Source organism: Myxocyprinus asiaticus, chromosome 50 (genome assembly GCF_019703515.2).
Source record: "Myxocyprinus asiaticus isolate MX2 ecotype Aquarium Trade chromosome 50, UBuf_Myxa_2, whole genome shotgun sequence".
Lineage (NCBI taxonomy): Eukaryota > Metazoa > Chordata > Actinopteri > Cypriniformes > Catostomidae > Myxocyprinus > Myxocyprinus asiaticus.
Window position 1 is genome coordinate 22,158,090 of NC_059393.1, and position 19,172 is coordinate 22,177,261.

The 19,172-nt window shown below is 41.6% G+C and overlaps 2 protein-coding genes across 2 annotated transcripts in view; both read right to left on the bottom strand.

Moving 5' to 3' along the window:
- LOC127438826 (natural killer cell receptor 2B4-like) overlaps positions 1-19,172 on the bottom strand; it is a 162,529-nt gene that overhangs the window by 93,539 nt on the left and 49,818 nt on the right. The window contains exon 5 of the mRNA XM_051694706.1: positions 5,795-5,895. Within this exon, the coding sequence (XP_051550666.1) occupies positions 5,795-5,895 (101 nt within the window). The remainder of the gene's footprint in view (positions 1-5,794; positions 5,896-19,172) is intronic.
- Positions 170-19,172, bottom strand: part of LOC127438848 (uncharacterized) — a 55,458-nt gene continuing 36,455 nt past the window's right edge. The window contains exons 4-5 of the mRNA XM_051694758.1: positions 5,605-5,707; positions 170-230 (exon numbers count right to left, since the gene is read on the bottom strand). Of these exons, the coding sequence (XP_051550718.1) occupies positions 223-230; positions 5,605-5,707 (111 nt within the window). The 3' untranslated portion in view covers positions 170-222. The remainder of the gene's footprint in view (positions 231-5,604; positions 5,708-19,172) is intronic.

Here is a 19,172-nt window from a genome sequence, read left to right on the forward strand (position 1 = left end):
TGTATAAGTTTGACTTATATTTTAAAGATAAGAATGTAAAAATCACATACCAAACAAAAAGCACTTATCATAGAAATGTTCATGCCAACACAAATAAATATTTAAAAAAATAAATGCATTTATTGTATATTCCAATACCAGATTTACAATATTAACACAATACCATGAATTTTGGATAATCAGCTTGTCAAGACACTTGTGTACACTGTGGGATCTGCTCTTTCAGCTTTCTGTAAAAAAAAAAAAAAAAGAAATAATTAGAGAGGGAGAACAACACAAAGGATTCAAGGACGTGTTGATGCTAAAGCTATACTCTACTCAGAACTGCTGGAGGTGGGATATTATTCTGAGTATAACAGCACTGTATCTTACATTTCTTAGCCCATTGTAAGATGATAAACTCCCAAAAGGTCCCTCCAACTCTTAAGGAACAAAAAGAGGTAAAATGGGAGCTGAACATCTCACAGCTGAGCAGATAAATGGGGAAATGGTTGACGATTGAAGTCTTCATTCCTCCTATATCTAGTCAATTTTTATAATACACTATATGGTCAAAGTATGTGGACACCCAAACACCACACCTGTATGTGCTTGTTGAGCAATTCATTTCAAAACCATTAACCATAATTGGAAGTTAGTCCTTGTAGAGTTGTTTTCACTAGATGTTGTAACATGTCTGCATGGATTTGCAATGTGCAATTGATGTTTGGTAATGGGGTCTGACTTTTGGCCATGTAGCATGGCATAATGTGCATGCACAACCATGCATGATCATGTCGGTACATGCACACTATGGAAGATGCAAAGAAAGTGCCATTAAGATTTAGCCAAATCTTTTTAGATTCATACAGTAAAGCAGCAAACAGTGCATTACAAAAGCAAAACACAATACATTTATGGTAATTTAACTTTGCACGATGTATATGAATCTTGAGCAAAAGCTTAAGCAAATCTTTTGTTTGTGACTACAACATTGCACATTATTTAAGAGTAAAGTAATTAGTTTACCTGCATCCTGCATGGCTGACCTCAATCAAAACATTAACAGTAGATCTGGGAGTAAATATAAACAGTGACGTTGAACGACATAAGGGATACTTGTAATGACTACATGCCTTTATTTACATATTTCATATTTTTGCTTACATACTGTAAACAACAGGTGTTTGATGTAACAGCACAGCATGGTAGCCTTCAGATGTTCCCCAAAATCTGTTGATGTCACGTTTATCACATCTTTGTAGAAGTTGAACAATTACGACTTTAACATTTTGAAACGAGATCAAACTTGGTTTAACTTTTGATTAATAAGAAGGATAAAATACTTATAAAAACAGGATCACTTTTTGTTGAGTGATTTATATATATAACAGAAAAAGCAGCAAAATCCTTTTCAACTGTCAACTCCTACAGACCTTCCTGTCGGTTCAATTTGTTGCCATTGAATCAGTTGGCGTACTAATCTACAGTATGTCTGTCTATTGTTGAGATCTATAGAGATAAATATGATGGATGGGGCATTATATTGTGTGTATTAGTTTTACGTTTAAAGAACATAATCTGACGTGTGTCAATTTCTGTGCCAACAGTCACCAAATGGAATTGCAAAAATAAACACTGGTTGAAGAAAGAAATAGTACAGCCCCAAACTCGCCATTGGTTGAGTCAGTGTTGCTGTACCTGTGAGGCAGGATGCTCAGACAAACAAAGCACTTTTTTACTGCACCATTGAGCCAAATCAACCTACAAATAGTTTTATAAGTTATCTCTGTATATCTGCGATTGGAGAAAGAAGTTAATTTCGAAAAAATGACACACACCAACTTTAAAGAGAAAAAATAAAGAGCAATGAGTGATTTCTGAATTGTTTGAAGTTGTGTGAAGAAAATTAGTTTGTATTTATACTGTATGCTCTAATGCACTGATTCAATATTTGTCCTACTCATCTACATTGACTTGAGACAACTGACTATGTTTACATTAATAGCACACAAAGACAGGTATTTCAACCAGGAAGGGATTCAAAACATGTGCAGCAGGATTTCCGTGATTTTGAGCATGCAAATTCAGTGTCCGAATCCAGCCGTCTGTCAGATAGTGCGCAGAGACTGAATTGGGTCGGTACTCAGTGTTACCGATGTGGCGGAAAGATGGGTATTGTTACTTTTTTTTACATTTTAGTATTGACTTGGTATCGCAGTTTTACTTTTGACATCCCTAAGTACTTGGGAAAATCGCTATAGCTCTACTTGCATGTTCATGAGTGAAAAGCGAAAGCAAACTTTTGCTTTTCACTCAATTTTCACTGTAAAACAACTTAAATTTCAGCTTGTTCCTCAGTAAAAACCCATCGTATACCTACAGAAGTTTTAGAATATGACACGAGTCACATGGATTATTTTTATGACACTTCTGGATCCTTTTTTATGCTTCGAAGGGAAGCATCATCAACTCCCATTGAAATCAGGAAACAGAATCCTTTATTATTCCTCTTTTTGTGTTCCGCAAAAGAAAGAATGTGGAGGACAAGTTGGAACAAGTTGGAGCGACATGAGTTCAGGCAGAGTGAGTTCATTTATGGGTGGACTTTATTATTTTTATTCCTTTTCTTCTCAACCAGTCCTCTAAACTCATTTGGATTTGAAGCCAGAAGCAACTATAATTCTTATTAAAATGATGCACAATCTTTGCTTAAGCTATATGAAACAAGCAAGCAAAAGCAGGGACTAAGATAAAAAAAAAATGTTTTTTTTATCTTGAGCATGAATGGTGGAAGGGCACACTGAATGATACTCTATTACAAGCAGACACACAAATATTATTTCTTCACTAGCGCTGAGCTTTCAACCAGGCAGATAAAGTGCACACAACAAACTGGTTTCTTACCATATTTTGAATACGATGTGCACTGAAAGTTGTTGTAGCGTAATGTATCTCTTCTTCATGAGTTTGGACTGTTTTAACAATAACCACAGTTTTTTTTAACTATACAACATTACACATGAACCTGAAATGGTGGTTAAAATGATATTATGGCAGTTTTTTAATACAATAAAAGAGTCATATGGTTACAATAATACTTGCCCCTTTGACATGATAGTTTACCGCCCCGGAACATCATTCCAGAAGCTGCAGTTATCACCAGCAGCACCACTGCAACAACTATCAGTGGTATAAGATAGAAACGTGTGCTCTGTTCTGCAACGGACAAACAGAAAACAGTCATTAGTGCAAATGAGTCCAGCCTGTCTGAATTCAACCACAATACTATGAAACAACTGCAGATCAGGGAGAGTATGTAAATACCCCAACTAATTATAAAGTTTCATCCAAACCCACTGTTTGCAGGTGCATAAAATCCCACACATAGACATGAAATTTCCATTGACAAACATTGGCAGTAAAATGGGTTCTACTGAAGAGCTCAGTGACTCATAGAATGCCACCTTTGCTACAAGTCATTTCATAAAATTTCTGCCCTGGTCAACTGTAAATGCTATTTTTGTAAAGTGAAAGCTTCTAGGAGCAACAACAGCCCAAACATGAAGTTGTAGACAAAGCAAACTATCAGAGCGGGACCAACCAGTGCTTAAGCATGTAGCCAGTTAAAAAAAAGGGGGGCAACTCCGTGTGGCGAGCAGGGCGGAGCCAAGCGGCGTCTGGGCAGAGCAAGGCTGGGAAGCTAAGTGGCGAATGACTTGCACCTGCGCGCCACACCGGTCTCGCATTTCAGCGCGGGGAGGCGGGAGCATTTAAGGAGAAGAGACAGCGGCAGATGGGAGAAAGATGCACGTAGCTTGTCCGCGTTCTTGTGTGTGTTTTATGATTTGACGTAGCTGGCTGAAAAGCAGTGCATGTTTTTGTTTCTTTATACACTGAAAAGTGTTATTAAATGTCTATATGTTTGTCAAGACAGACCCAGCTTCCTCCTTTGCCATTGTTAATTATTACACTCCATAATAAAGCCCAAGGTTTTAAAATGAGATGTCCGACATGCTCATATAGATGTGATGGTCAGGTGTCCACATACTTTTGGTTTGTAATAAGACCAAGCTTACTATAATTATACTATATTTGGCTCTTCATTACCATGATTAATAACTATAGTTTCAATAAAAATAAACAAAAATATGACATTTTTATAATACAGTAGTTTAAATATATTTAGACACTAAAAATACAATACATTAAAGTTTAGAAAATACCATTTAACATAGTTGTATCAAATAAGAATATTCCCTCATACCCCTATTATTTTATATAATATAACTATATTAATAGTATCATTTTATTTATATAATATTATATATTAATTAAGCAGTAATAAAGGTCTGGAGTTGATTCCAAATGTGGAATATTGCATGTAAAAAATTGTTGCTGTGAACTCTCTATATGAGGTCCAAAAAGCTGTCAATGCAAGTCAATGCAAGTTCATTGGCGATCATTAGGCTGAAAACACACACACACACACACACCCCAAATCCATCAAGAAGATAGCAGAAACCTTAAATAAGGAACGCACTGATGAGCTCAGCAACACCAAAAAGCCTGGACAACAATAAAATGTAATTGCTTTTTTTAAATCCCCTTTTCTCCCCAATTTGGCATCCCCAGTTCCCAATGCTCATTAATTCCTCATGGTGGCGCAGTTACTCGCCTCAATCTGGGTGGTGGAGGACGAGTCTCAGTTGCCTCCGCTTCTAAAACAGTCAGCCCGTGTATCTTTTCATGTAGCTTGCTGCGCACATTACCACGGAAACTTAGCACGTGTGGAGACTCACACTTTTCACCGTGGCATCCACGAACAACTTGCCACGCTCCCCAATGAAAGCGAGAACCAATACAGAGGGTAAACCACTAGTTGGAAACCACTGGTAAGCCTCCAGAATAGGCAGGCCAGACTAGACTGCGTGAAAGCACATAAAAAAAGCCAGTCAAGTTTTGGAATAATATCCCTGAGACAGACGAAAATGAGATCAAACTGAACCAGAATGATGGGAAAAGAAAAGTATGGAGAAGGGAAGGAATAACTCATTGCATTATCTGTAAAACATGGTGGAGGCGGTGTTATAGCATGGTCATGTATGGCCGCCAGTGGAACTGGGTCACTACTGTTTGTTGATGATATGACTGCTGACAAAAGCAGCAGGATAAATTCTGAAGTGCTTATACTATCTGCTCAGATTCAGACAAATTCTGCAAAACTTCCTCATACACATCACAGAAAAAGGTAGCTCATCATGAAAAAAGAGGGAGTTAGCCAACGTTATAGTTGAACCATTGAGACCTCTAACAAAATGTAGTCGCACCAGCTAGAAAAATATTTAGTGGAAGTCTGGAGCCCTGGAGTTTATACAGCAGGTATTTGATCTAACAGTCAAACAAAATACATACACCGTACAAGAAAATTCTCAGAAATATTCAAATTGAGTTAACGACTGTATTCCAATGAGTTCTTTTTACATTTTACAATACATTTTAACAGGTCCACTAAAGCAAAAAGACAGGTCAGAGCTCAAAGATAAATCTGTACAATACTTCTTTTGTCTTGCAGTATTTATAATCAATACAGACCAAAAGACTCTAATATCACCGCTGATATACCTGAACACGGCTGACAGAATTGAGTGATGTCAAGGTGTTTAGTCTGGTTTCTGATTGGATTGGACACCACACAGCTGTAGATGTTGTTCTCCTGATATTCCACCTCCAGAGGTAGAGAGCGACTGCTGTTGAGATCGGACACACTGATGGAGGAGAATAAACTGTTTCCTTTGTACCAGGAGAGAGTCACCTGTGTCACATTCACCACTGAACACACCAACACACATTTAGAGAGTGACGATCTCTCTGATGATGAACAGTTATTGGTAATGGCAGGAACAGGAAGAGGAGCTGGAAAACATAAAAGAAATAATGTATTACCATCTCAGAAACAATCAACCAATAACATTTTTCCCATGAGTTTTAGATGACTTCAGACATTAAAAGGAAGGCAGAGCTTTCTCTTAGTCTTTCCATTATTGGAAAATGAATGCTGTTTTGCAAAGCTAATCAAAAATAAAAATTAAAAATTAAATACTAGGCTAAGAAAGGAAGGAAATGCCTGTATCTTCTCCTAAAAAGTAGACAGCAGAAGCTTTGTTCATCGTGAAGACTTTGTTCATGAGAAGAATTGTCCATTATACTGCATTAGTTCGATTACTCTATGAAGTGGCCAGCTGGGGGAGCAATGATAAAACACAGATAGAGCAAGCTAAATTTAAAGTAGTAGTTCAACCAAAAAAAAAATTACAACAACCAGTACATTCTTTCAGTTTTCACCTTTTATCTTCCATGTGACTAAGTCATATGGAACTCCATCAGAGCAAGTAAATACTGAATTTAAATTTTGGTGTGAACTATCCCTTTAGAGTTGTTTTACTTGACACTGTAGTGTAGTGGCCAGTAAGATGCCTATTCACGAGATTCCAAACACTTTAAGAAAATGATCAGAAAGGCTCTATTACCAAACACAGCCTGAACTCACGTGGCTGCTGTCCAATTCTAAACATTTCCATGATAAAATCTCTTGGAGCTTCAAATCAAACAGTCTATTTCACAATGGGGAGCTCTAAAACATTCCTGAAATTCATATACGGTACTTGTTAACAGACAGCAGAATGTCTGTTACAACTGGATGGTACTTCACTGGGGAGTGATGACATTACATGCAACAATTTCCCTCATATCTGACTAGAACTGCCAGATAATTCATTCAGAACTTTGTTTTGTAATGGAATTGCACTTTATAGACCCATTTTACCTTCCACTCACTGTTGTCTTATGCAATGGTCATCTCTCCCACTGTAAACCCCAACTAGTTAGCAAAACTCAAGTGTTTCTGACAGAGGGTTAGAATGAAAGTGGAAAATGATCATGTTTTACAAATATGTCAATTTCTTGTGTGCAAAACCTTTACTTATAATATAAGTAACCCTCAAGGATCATATTAAAATAATAAAAATAGGCATATCATGACCCCTTTAAGTAGAGAGAACAACTGGATAGCACTAACTATAATTGCCACGGTGCTGTCACCCTGGGTTATGTCTGACGATGACCATGGCATCATCATTCCCTGTCTGTTTTGGTAAAGTGTGTTTACGTTTTGCCCAAGGGAGTAGATTTGTCTTGAACATTGGGGGGGGGGGGGGTTGTACTTGCTTGTTTTGATTATTGGGGGGAGGGGGGGTTACCTCCCCCCATTCCCCTGGAATCTACGCCCCTTGTTTTGCCGTTACGTGTTTCAGGTGGAATCAGCGTTTCCATGGGAAACCTGATTATTTCCATGGGAACCCTGATTGTTTCTATGGGAATGCTGACCATGACAACCTTCAGCTGTGAGCAGCACCTCCCCCTTGTTTGTTTCCCGCTTATTTAAATCCCCTCGTGTGTCATGTCCGACGTTGGATCGTTCAGTGTGATAGTGTCTATGTTTAATTTAGTTTGACGTTAGACGTAAACTTGCCTTTGTTTTAAAACAGACAGGGAACAATGATGCCATGGTCCTCGTCAGACAAAACTCAACCTGGCAGGTGACAGGACCGTGACATCACCGGAGGGCGCACGGCAGTCACTAACAACCGGACCCTTGCGCTCACACAAAGCGGGTACACAAAACACGAGGGGGGATGATACTGCCACGGTCCCGTCAGGCACAAACCCAAACACACAAGTTGACAGGACCGTGACAACAATGCAGAATGCATGCTAATTGATAACACTATGTTTTGATTAGCAAAGCAATTGCTCAATGATTAAAGCAAAATAAATCATTCTTAATTTGTACCGGCCCTCAACATAAGTTCAAGCTCCACTATTCACCATAATGGTGCCCCCAAAACTCCAACATAACAGAAACTCTTCTAAATAACACTACAAAACATTAAACACTAACAAGTCTTCCCCCTTACATTCATCTTGCACAAAGACACATTATATAAATTTAACATTTACTCTCCCTGTCGAGTGCAATGCAAAGCATACTGGGAAATCCCCTGCCCAGTTTCAATTAACTAAACTAAAAATATTCATGTTGTCTTAACACAAATAGATCAATTAAAGCTTGAAAAAAAAAAAAAAAATTGTAATTCCCCGAGGAATGCTAAGTAGCCTGCACATTTTTTTTTTTATAACAAACTAATGCTTTTTGGAGAAATTGTAGTTTCACCAACTCTGTTCAATGCCAGTCTTCAGGGCTGCATGACAAAAATGCCCAATAGTCTCTGCATCTATAGCCAGATTGGTAGTGTTGACTGAGAGATGCTTCTGGACTTATTTAAGATCAGTTCAAGAGTTTAAGTTCCTGTAAATTCAAAGTGACAAGTTCTTTAAACTCAAAACAATAAAACAACTCTGGTTAATTAAAAGGTGACGGTTTCATGACCTCAAAAGAAAGAAAATGATTACATTTTTTCCTCAACAATATATTTAATTATTTTGATTTGAGGGTTTACGGTGTTTATCCTATACTAGCACATCACTGATTGAGATGAGTCAGGAATTAAAGCCATTAACTATGAAAAAAAACTTCACATTTTCTGTCATGTGACATGATTCCTAAAGTACTCACAATGCACAGTAACACTGAATCTTTTGACTGAAGTTCCTCCACTGCGGATCATCTCTAGTTGATAAAGTCCAGAGTGTGGGATTGTGATGTTCTTGAGGGTGAGAGATCCAGTCTGATTGTTCAGTTGCAGTTTATCTCTGAATATCTCATCATTACTGACCCATATAAAGTTTATCTGTTCCCTTTTAATGATTTCAGCTATTCGAGTGTTTCGAGGTCCAAACCTCCACAATATCTGATCATCTCTCAGTACTTCAGTAACATTTGACTGTAGAGTGACAGAATCTCCCTCCAATACTGTCTTCAATTCATCTGAATTATCACTCAAAACATCTAAAAACAGAGAGAAATTTAAAAATCCAGTTTTATGCCCAAATTGCTGAGGAACTAGCTATGTCGAATTTAGCTTGGGTGAATAAGCCAATAAAAATAGCAAAAATACCAATAATGTTGGTTAAACAAACATTGTATTATGTACGTCAGAGAGTAGGCCTAGTTGTTTTAGTAATATTTGCTACGAAAAGTAGTAAATTGATTTTGTAAACTTTTTAGCATTTTAAACAAAACAAACAAACAAATTTAATAATGTGGAGATATTTGCTGATTTTTAATATTTTAGTCTGCGTCGCTCATTCAAACAATTTAAGGCTTTTCCGACTCACGGACTTAACAAATGCTGACAGAAAAAATTCTTGTGAAAAAAATAAAAAAAAATAAAAAAATAAACACACACTCAATGACTAGTCCAGATGAGAGTGGTTTCACTATTCTAGGTGTTCAACTCCTGGATGTATATGCATTATAAAATTAAGAGTCGCAATATTGCACCGGCCGATTGCGTATCGGAGGTTCACTTAAAATTCACAAGTCGTGATGAAAAACATGCAATAGGCCTAATACATGTCTATGACAGCGCACTGCAAATTTATAGCCAAAAGAAGTCTTAATTTCAAACTGCAAACTATCTATACTACAGTCAAACTCAAATCCGACTTACCATTTGCGATCAAAATATATAGATATAGGAAAGCAGTACTTGAAAACATATTCCTTAAAAGACAGCCGAACAATCTCTGATAATTGAACTCCACATGATGGTGTAGATATTTTTTATGGGAAAACAGCAGCATTTTTAAGGACCGTGGCTGAAGAGTGCCTTGCCTTTACACTAGAGAAAGATCCATATGGCTGTGTCTCGTTTGGAAGGCTGCCATATAGGCGTCCTCCGGAGGTTGCATTTGTCTGCTGCATACGTCATCAAGGCTGTCTCGTTTCAGAAAAGCGAGTAGGACACTTCGAATGCAGCCTTCGAATGTGACCTTCTTTCACGGGAATTAGGAGGATGCATGAGGTGTATCCTTCGTGGGCACTCACAACCCACAATTCTTTGCGTCAATGGAAATGTCTAAAAAAAAATTACGCCAATTTGCCCGTAAATATGATGTTCAAATGCAAGTAATGTTAATTCCCAAGCTGAAGTACCTCAGTAGATGGGTGCAGAGTATATAATATGCATAATTATATTAATATATAATTAAACTAAAGTATTAGACTAAAAGTACACCTGTAAAATCTATTTTCTTTTCTCTTTACATCATTATAACTCTCCTAAAATGTACCTCATACATTCCCTTCTAAAGGGACCTTGTTCCCTTCTCACTCAAAGCGCTCCCGCTTGTTAAAGAGTGGCGTGCTGTCATAGCAACCGTGTTACATTACATTTCCGTTTGTCCTATGCAGTCCGTCTCATTTAAATGAGGCTTGTTTAAAGGAGGACTCTCAGTATACTGCAGCCTTCAAAGGACGTGTCCTACCTAGCACACAGCCTTCGAAGCGAGACAAAGATGGAGAAGAATGCATGAGCTCTGTGTGGAGTGTGTGGACTCAAGTGGGCATACAGCCAATTGCCTTTCTCTAAAACTGTCATTGGTCAAGGTGTGCCTACGTCAGAGCACGTGGCGGCAAAAGTTTAAGTGGTTCCCAACCCTGTTCCTGGAGGCCCCCCCAACACTGTCTCCCTTATCTGACATACCCAGTTCAGGTCTAGTCTCTACTAACGAGCTGATAAGTTGAATCAGGTGTGTTTGATTAGGGAGATATCCAAAATGTGTACTGTTGGGGGGCCTCCAGGAACAGGATCGGGAACCTTTAGGTAGCATGACGGAGCATCACTTTGGCAACCCCTTTCATTTTCCCTCTCCATTGTTAAAACTTTTTTTCCTCAATGTGTATATTACTTTATTAAAACTATGCCCAACAAAACAGCAAATGTTGATGTTGTGACAATAGGGGTCTGTATACAAAATGCCACAACTAGCTGAACTGTGTTGCGTGAACAGACGGTGTGTGACGGGCAGACTGCTGTGTGCCTCATAGCCAGCGCACAAGGCCATCACGTAACCTCCCCCAATGCTCTTATGAGCATTGAACGGTCCATCAGGAACAAGTCAACTGCCCAACTCTAGGGACAGGCTAGCCCAGCCGAGGCCTCTTTTCCCTCTCTTTTCTCCCTAAAAAGAGTGGAATTTGTTAACTGACTGGGAGTCATAAGTGTCTGCATTGGAGACCACACCACCCAAAAAGGGGGGGGGGGGGGTATTTTGAGTGGAATACGTCACATGGTCTTACCAAGTCTTGTCGGAAGTATGTCATGTGGAGAGGTCCCATGGTAGGTCCTACCCGAAGGGGGAGGATTTTCTACAGAGCATGTCGACCAGGGGCAGAGGGGCCTCTGCCCAAGGAAGATGCAGTCTGCCATCAGGGAAACAATTTTGCAGAAGATATCTCATGGGGTCGCCTTTGGTGAACCAGCACATGTGGAGCACCTACCTCAGTACAGGGGCTCATTAGCTCACGTACTGGGCCGGTCAGCGAGTTTCTCCGCAAACTCAGCTGCCAGAGGGCTAAGGAGGAAAGTCATCCAGGGATCACAGTCTGTGAACACGACTGGGGGTCAAGAGTGCACATCTTCACCTCAAGGGAGGGGAAAGGCGCTACGTGCAAGCAGTACACCTGGCCAGTTGTCCCGGAACTTACCTGCTCGTGCCTGCCAATACACAGGACGAGACCGGCTCAACCCGGAGATTGTAGAACCTCGCAAAGGTGTTGGGTGTTGCCCAGCCAGCTGCTCTGCAGATGTCTGCCAAAGAGGCGCCACTGGCCAGGGCACCTTTGCGTTTTTGCGTTTGCGTTTTGCGTCTTTGCATTGTGAAGAACACCACTTAGCGAACAGACACCACTTCAGAGGTAGAGGGAGCCCTAGCCTGAGTGATCGTGTCTACCACCACGGGTCCAGGGGCCAGACGTGGAGATTCCAGAGGTCTGGTTGCGGGTGCCAGATGGTGCACCGTCCCTGAGAAAGAAAGTCCTTCCTCAGGGGAATTCGCCGGGGGGGGCTGTCGCGAGGAGCTTGAGATCCGAAAACCACGTCTGGGTGGGCCATTAGGGTGCACACTCCTGGTGGAGTGGGCTCGTAACCCTGCAGGGGGTGGCATATCCTGAGCCTGATTTGCCAACGTGTTGGTGTCAATAACCCAGTGGGCTTAGAGTTGCTCGGAGCTTCAAAAGGCTCTGCGTGCGATCCAAATAGATAGGTAAAGCTCACACCGGACACAGCAATGCCAAGGCTGGGTCTGCCTCCTACTGGGGCAGTGCTTGCAAGTTCACCACCTGATCCCTAAAAGGAGTCATGGGAACCTTGGGCACATAGCCCGGTCGGGGTCTCAGGATCACGTGAGAGTAACCCGGACCGAAATCTAGGCACAATTCGCTGACAGAGAACGCCTGCAGGTCCCCTACCCTTTTGATGGAAGTGAGCGCAGTCAGGAGGGCAGTCTTCAAAGAGAGTGCCTTAAGCTCAGCTGACTCCAAGGGCTCAAAGGGAGCTCCCTGTAGACCCCGAAGGACTACAGAGAGGTCCGATGAGGGGACGAGGCACGGTCTGGAGGGATTCAACCTCCTAGCTCCTCTCAGGAACCTGATGATCAAGTCATGCTTCCCCAAATACTTACCATCTACTGCATCATGATGCGCTGAAATAGCGGCTTCATACACCTTCAGGGTGGAGGGGGACAGCCACCCCTCCAGCCTCTCCTGCAGGAAGGAAAGCACTGATCCGACTGTGCATCTCTGGGGGTCTTTGCGTTGTGAAGAACATCACTTAGCGAACAGACACCACTTCAGAGGTAGAGGGAGCCCTAGCCTGAGTGATTGTGTCTACCACCACAGGTGGTAGGCCACTTAGGTCTTCCATGTCCCGTCCAGGGGCCAGACGTGGAGATTCCAGAGGTCTGGTTGCGGGTGCCAGATGGTACACCGTCCCTGAGAAAGAAGGTCCTTCCTCAGGGGAATTCGCCGGGGGGGGCGGGGGGGGGGGGGGGGTGCTGTCGCGAGGAGCGTGAGATCCGAAAACCACGTCTGGGTGGGCCATTAGGGTGCTACTAGGATGATCTGCTCCTCGTCCTCCCTGACCTTGCACAGGGTCTGTGCAAGTAGGCTCACTGGGGGAAACACGTATTTGCGTAGTCAAGGGGGCCAGCTGTGTGCCAGCACATCTATACCGAGGGGTGCTGTGTGCCAGCGCATCCAAGGGGTGCCTCAGTCAGGGCGTACCAAAGCAGGCAGTGGGAGGATTCCCAGGAAGCAAACAGGTCTACCTGTGCTCGACCGAATCGACTCCAAATCAGCTGGACCACCTGAGGGGAGTCTCCACTCTCCCCTGAGGGTAACCTGATGTGACAGCGCATCCGCTGCGGTGTTGAGGTCGCCCCGGGATGTGAGTGGTTCATAGCGACTTGAGGCGCTGCTGACTCCAGAGGAGGAGACGGCGGGCGAGTTGTGACATGCAATGGGAGCGTAGACCGCCTTGGCAGTTGATGTACGCTACCGATGCTGTGTTGTCCGTCCGGACCAACACGTGCTTGCCCTGGATCAACAGCCGAAACCTCCGCAGGGCGAGCAGTACTGCCAACAACTCTAGGCAGTTGATGTGCCAACACAGCCGCAGGCCAGTGGTGTTATAGTTGCAGCAGGATGCCCTTGGCGACGAGCAGAAGGGGTGCAGGGTCATGAGCCGTGCCGGGGCAGGATGAGCTTGTATGGCCTCCGTCTGCTGCTTCACCGCCGAGAACTGCTGGACAAAGTCCTCGAAGGTGTCGCCGAATAGGCCAACCTGGGAGATGGGGGCGTCAAGGAACCATGCCTTGTCAGCCTCGCGCATCTCAACCAAGTTGAGCCAAAGGTGGCGCTTCTGGACCACCAGGGTGGACATCGCCTGCCCGAGAGACCATGCCGTGACCTTCGTCGCCCGGAGAGCGAGGTCGGTCACCGAGCGCAGTTTCTGTATCAATCCCGGGTCAGAACTACCCTCGTGCAGTTCTTTTAGCGCTTTGGCTTGGTGTACTTGCAGGAGAGCCATGGCGTGCAGGGCGGAGGTGGCTTGTCCAGCGGCACCGTAGGCACTAGCCGTCAGGGACGATGTAAACCTACAGGCCCTGGACGGGAGCTTCGGGCGCCCACACCAGGTGGCGGCGGTCTGCGGACACAAGTGCACGGCGAGCGCCTTATCCACCTGGGGGATCACCGAATACCCCCTGGCCACTCCGCCATTGAGGGTAGCGAGAGCAGGGGAGCTGAAAGACCAGGACCGGGCAGTAAAAGGCAGTAAAAGGACTATTACGACTCTCATGTTCCATCAGACTTTTGCAAGCTTACAGCGGGAAACTCTTGAGGGAAAATACAATGATAAATGTCATGTGTCTACCACCATAGTGCTACTATGACTTCTGGGATTTCAAATGAGTTCTTGCATGCAAGTCACCATTTGATGCATCTTCGATTTTCACGCTGATTATGAACACATCCAGGTAATTTGGTACTTGCGTTCTTGAGTATTTGAATTGAACATCGGGAGATGATGATGATGTCGAACAAGTCCACAAGAAAGTAAGAACACATAAGAACACATATTGAAAAACAGCCTCAGACGGCACACCCACTGACAACCGCTGTCTGTGATCTGACGTCTGATCTAACTTCAAAACACTTTCTGAAATTAATCAGCCCTAATCTTATTGGCCGATCAGATGGAACCTCCATGAGTAGAGGACTTTTATTAGTCTGCCTGGAAACAGAGTCATGTTCACAAGGTTCCACATTGATACAATGAGTGCATTTAAAGACAAAATAATCACCAGAGTTGCCAGGATAGTGACATCAAATCTTTTAAAGATATCCACAGTTTTGTTTGAGACACATTTCAGAAAGTAAAATGAAAATCTGCAAGCAGATTTGCATAGCCTACATTGTTTACTTAGTAATGATGTGAAATTCTCTGTGCTGGGGTTTTCTGTGCTGTACTGTCTAGATTGTTTTCAGCGTGGCTGTCACAAAGATTTAACGTTCATTGGTTTCTCCTGGTGTTTCTGACAATATCTGCTGAAACAGAATTTTCATTTAGCCTATGTCTGTGCAAGTATAACAATGTTATTCTGGAGACACGAGGTGTCAAGCAATTGTGAAAGGTCAAGCACACATTTTGCAGTGAATATTAAATAGCCTACAAATACAAACATTAAAAGAAATGAGAAAAAAATTAATTAAGCCTATAAACAGGTGAAAGCATCGTAAATCTTTATCAGAAAGTTTTATGGCAGGCTATACTCAAGGCTTATTTTGTGTGCACATATTTTAACAATGTGTTGGACATAATAATAATAATAAGTTAAATTACAGGTGCAGAATTAACAAATTGCAGTGGAATAAATAGCAAGAGCGAGCCTCAATATTTCTAGAAGAGAAAAGTGCAAAAAGTTTGTTCGTAACTGCATGGGAAAAAACAACAACAACCAGTACATTTTTTACACTTTCACCTTTTATGTTCCATGGAAGAAATATGGAACTACATCAGAGTTAAAGATTGATTTACACTTTTGGGGGTGAACGATCCATTTAGACTTGTTTTACTCATCTGTAGTGGCCAACAAGGTGCCTATTCACGAGACTGCAAACACATGAAGAAACTAGTCAGAAAGCCTCTTTTACCAAACTCAGTCCAAACTCACTAGGCTGTTGTCCATTTCTGAACATTTCCATGATAAAATCTCTTGGAGGTTCAAATCCACCTTATTTCACTATGGGGCTCAAAAATTTTACTGAGGATCAGTCCTGTTGACAGACAGCAAAATGCCTGTTATACCATATGGTACTTCATTGAGTAATAATGACACTACATACGACACTTTTCCCCATTCATGTCCCAGTAGAACTGACAGATTCAAATTTTCTGTAATGGCATTGCACTATAGATCTATTTTACCTTCCACTCACTATTGTCTTATCCATTTGGTCAGTAAAGAATTAAAGTCATTAACTACAATAAAAAAATAAAAAAGCTGTAATGTGACATGATTCCTAAAGTACTCACCATACACAGTAACACTGAATCTTTTGACTGAAGTTCCTGCACTGTTGATGATCTCAAGCTGATAAAGTCCAGAGTGTGTGATTCTGATGTTCTTGAGGGTGAGAGATCCAGTCTGATTGTTCAGTTGCAGTTTATCTCTGAATATCTCATCATTACTGACCCATATAAAATTTATTTGGTCCCTTTTAATGATTTCAGCTATTCGAGCATTTCGAGGTCCAAACTTCCAAAGTATGTGATCATCTTTTGGTACTTCAGTAACATTTGACTGTAGAGTGACAGAATCTCCCTCCAATACTGTCTTCAATTCATCTGAATTATCACTCAAAACATCTAAAAACAGAGAGAGATTTCAAATAAAATAAATCCTGTTTCGTGTCCAAATTGTTGTGAGGAACTATGGCGAAGGCCTGGGTGAAAAAGCCAAGAAAATAGTATATAGACCGATAATACTGGTTAAACAAACATACTGTACGTGAAGCATTTTAATACAATTAAACATTGTATTTTGCACTTGAGGAGTTTTAGTTCATTTGCAATGAATAATATAATAATTTGTCAATAAAAAAAAATCGTAGACCTTTGGGAGTTTTTAAACTTGGCATTTTAAACCAAATCGAACAAATTTAATAATGTGATCTAAAATATTTGGAAATAATTTACATTTGTAAGTCTGTATCATTCATTCAAATAATTTGGGGCTGTGGACTTAAAAGCCTGACAGCAAAAACTTTGCTGTGAAAAATTCACAAACCAAACGAGTCAAGATGAAAGTAATTTCACTCTTCTAGGTGTTTCAATTTTGGAGCTATGAACATAATAAAATGAAGAGTTGCAACATTTAAACAACTGATTGTAGAGTGAAGGATGGGGTCACCTAAATTCAGAAATCATGAAGAATATCATGCGATATTATTTACATGTCTATGGAATGCGCACGGCAAATTTATAGCCAAAAAGAGCTTCAAACTGCAAACTATCTTTACTGCGGTCATTTACCGAACTGAACTCAAACTTACCATTTGCTATAAAAACACATAGGTATAGGATAGCAGTACTTGAAAACATATTCCTTAAAAGACGGTCGAACACTCTCTGAGAATTAAACTCTTCATTGCGCTATAAATATATTTTAAGGAAAAACAGCAGCGTTTTAGAGGACCGTGGTCTAAGCGTGCCTTCACAGAAAGATCCGACGGTACATAGATGGTTAGGAATGTGTGAGGAAGGTGTGGACTCAAGCTGGCAAACAGCGAATTGGATTTGCGAAAGCATTGGACCCTCCTCTCTAAATTCTCATTGGTCAAGGTGTGCCTACGTCAGAGTGCGTTGCGGCAAAAATATAATGCTCTCAACTTTTTGTTGCATGATGGCGCATTACTTTGGCAAACTGTGGTTTCCCTCTCTTTCCTTCCGATGTTCTGTAATAAATGCATTTGTAGGTTTTTTGTAAACTCTAATTTGTAGGCACCCTTAGTTATGTCACATTATGGCGCCAAACTAAAAATTGGGTGTTTTTCATACCCCACCTAGGTAATTCCAAAACCCTCATTGCAGAAGAGTGCTGGGAATTGTTCCTTGCAGGCTTCCGAGATACTAACCCAGTCCCCACCCTAATGGTGCGTTTACACTAGATTTAGCGTACATTCAAGTGCAAATGAAGGTAGAAGACTGGAAATGCAAACTCATGCTGAGAAATTCCAAATTCCCTAGTGCTGTACCCCTCCATGAAGTAGGAAAAGCTGAGCATTAAAGCACAATCAATAAACTCTTCCAAGGACAAGTCACATCCGCCTCCTGGCAGACATGATTTAATCGGCTTGTTAAGACCAAAATGAAAAATGTCTTTGAGAGCTACAGCATGTCTCCTCAATCTAGCATGTTAGCCAAGGCACAAAACAGTTCAGTAAACTCCTCTATGGAGTTTCCTACTGAAAAGACAGAAGTTCCACGGCTGCTAGACTGCCATTACTTGGTCAGTTCTTCTGTGAGGATGGGGTCGCAATCAGCGAGAGGGATGAGGATCTTAGAGCAGCCTTTAAATATACACTAGGTACAAGAATTCACAAGATAATACAAACAAGAGTACCAAAACAGAAACTCAGCCATGACCCACGACAAGCATCCTAATAAATGACATGATCTGATCAAAAAACAGAGAACAAGAGGGCATTATATACTGTATACACAGACTAACAAGGTTAACAAGACCTACCCTGTTGAAAAGACCAGCTTAACCATCATGCAATTCCCATGATGGTTTAGGCTGGTCAGTGATAGTTTGGTGCTGGTCTTGCTTGCTGGCTGGGTTCTGAGACAGTCAACCCATGCACCTTATCACATGGCTTGCTAAGCTTGTTACCATGGAGACTTAGCGCTTGTGGAGGCTCAATCCTATTCACCACGACATTCACACATAACTCACCACACACCCCACCAAGAGTGAGAACCATCATTTAGTGACCACGAGGAAGGTAACCCACGTCACTCTACCCTGCTGAAGAAGCCTGGCTGGAGTCATTCAGCACACTCTGGATTCAAACTCGCAACTCTAGGGTTGGTAGTCAGCGTCTTTGCTTGCTGATCTACCCAGGCCCCAGCATGATCAAGCTAGTTAAGCTAGTTTGAAAAAGCCTGGTGGGGACACCAGCATTCCATGCTGGGGGATCAGCACCAAAAACACAACATAAGCGGGTGACCAGCAATGGGAAGCAGGTCATGTAATCAGGGATATAAGTAATTAACTAAATTAAATAGTTAACTAAAGATGAATGTCCAATGTCAGTGGTTTCTTGTTCTTTTGCCATTTGATTAGCACGATCAACACGCTGGATTGTGCAGCAGGAATGACTCTGGAAAAATGACAAAAAGCTTATATCTCATTGGTCACTCAGTTTTCTTTGCAGTCCAAGGAAAGAAATTATTGGACAGCTCTCCATAAAAGAACGTTTGGATTGTCGCATATGATTGTTGGACCCACTGTGAATAGTGCCACTGAAATCCATTGTTCCAACAGAAAAGCTTGTTTGCAACGAATGTTCGCACAGAAAATTCGGGCTTGGTTATAAGCTTGCCTTAATACACACTTGGTACACAAATAACTTCAAATTAAAAGACACACAAATCCTAGTGACC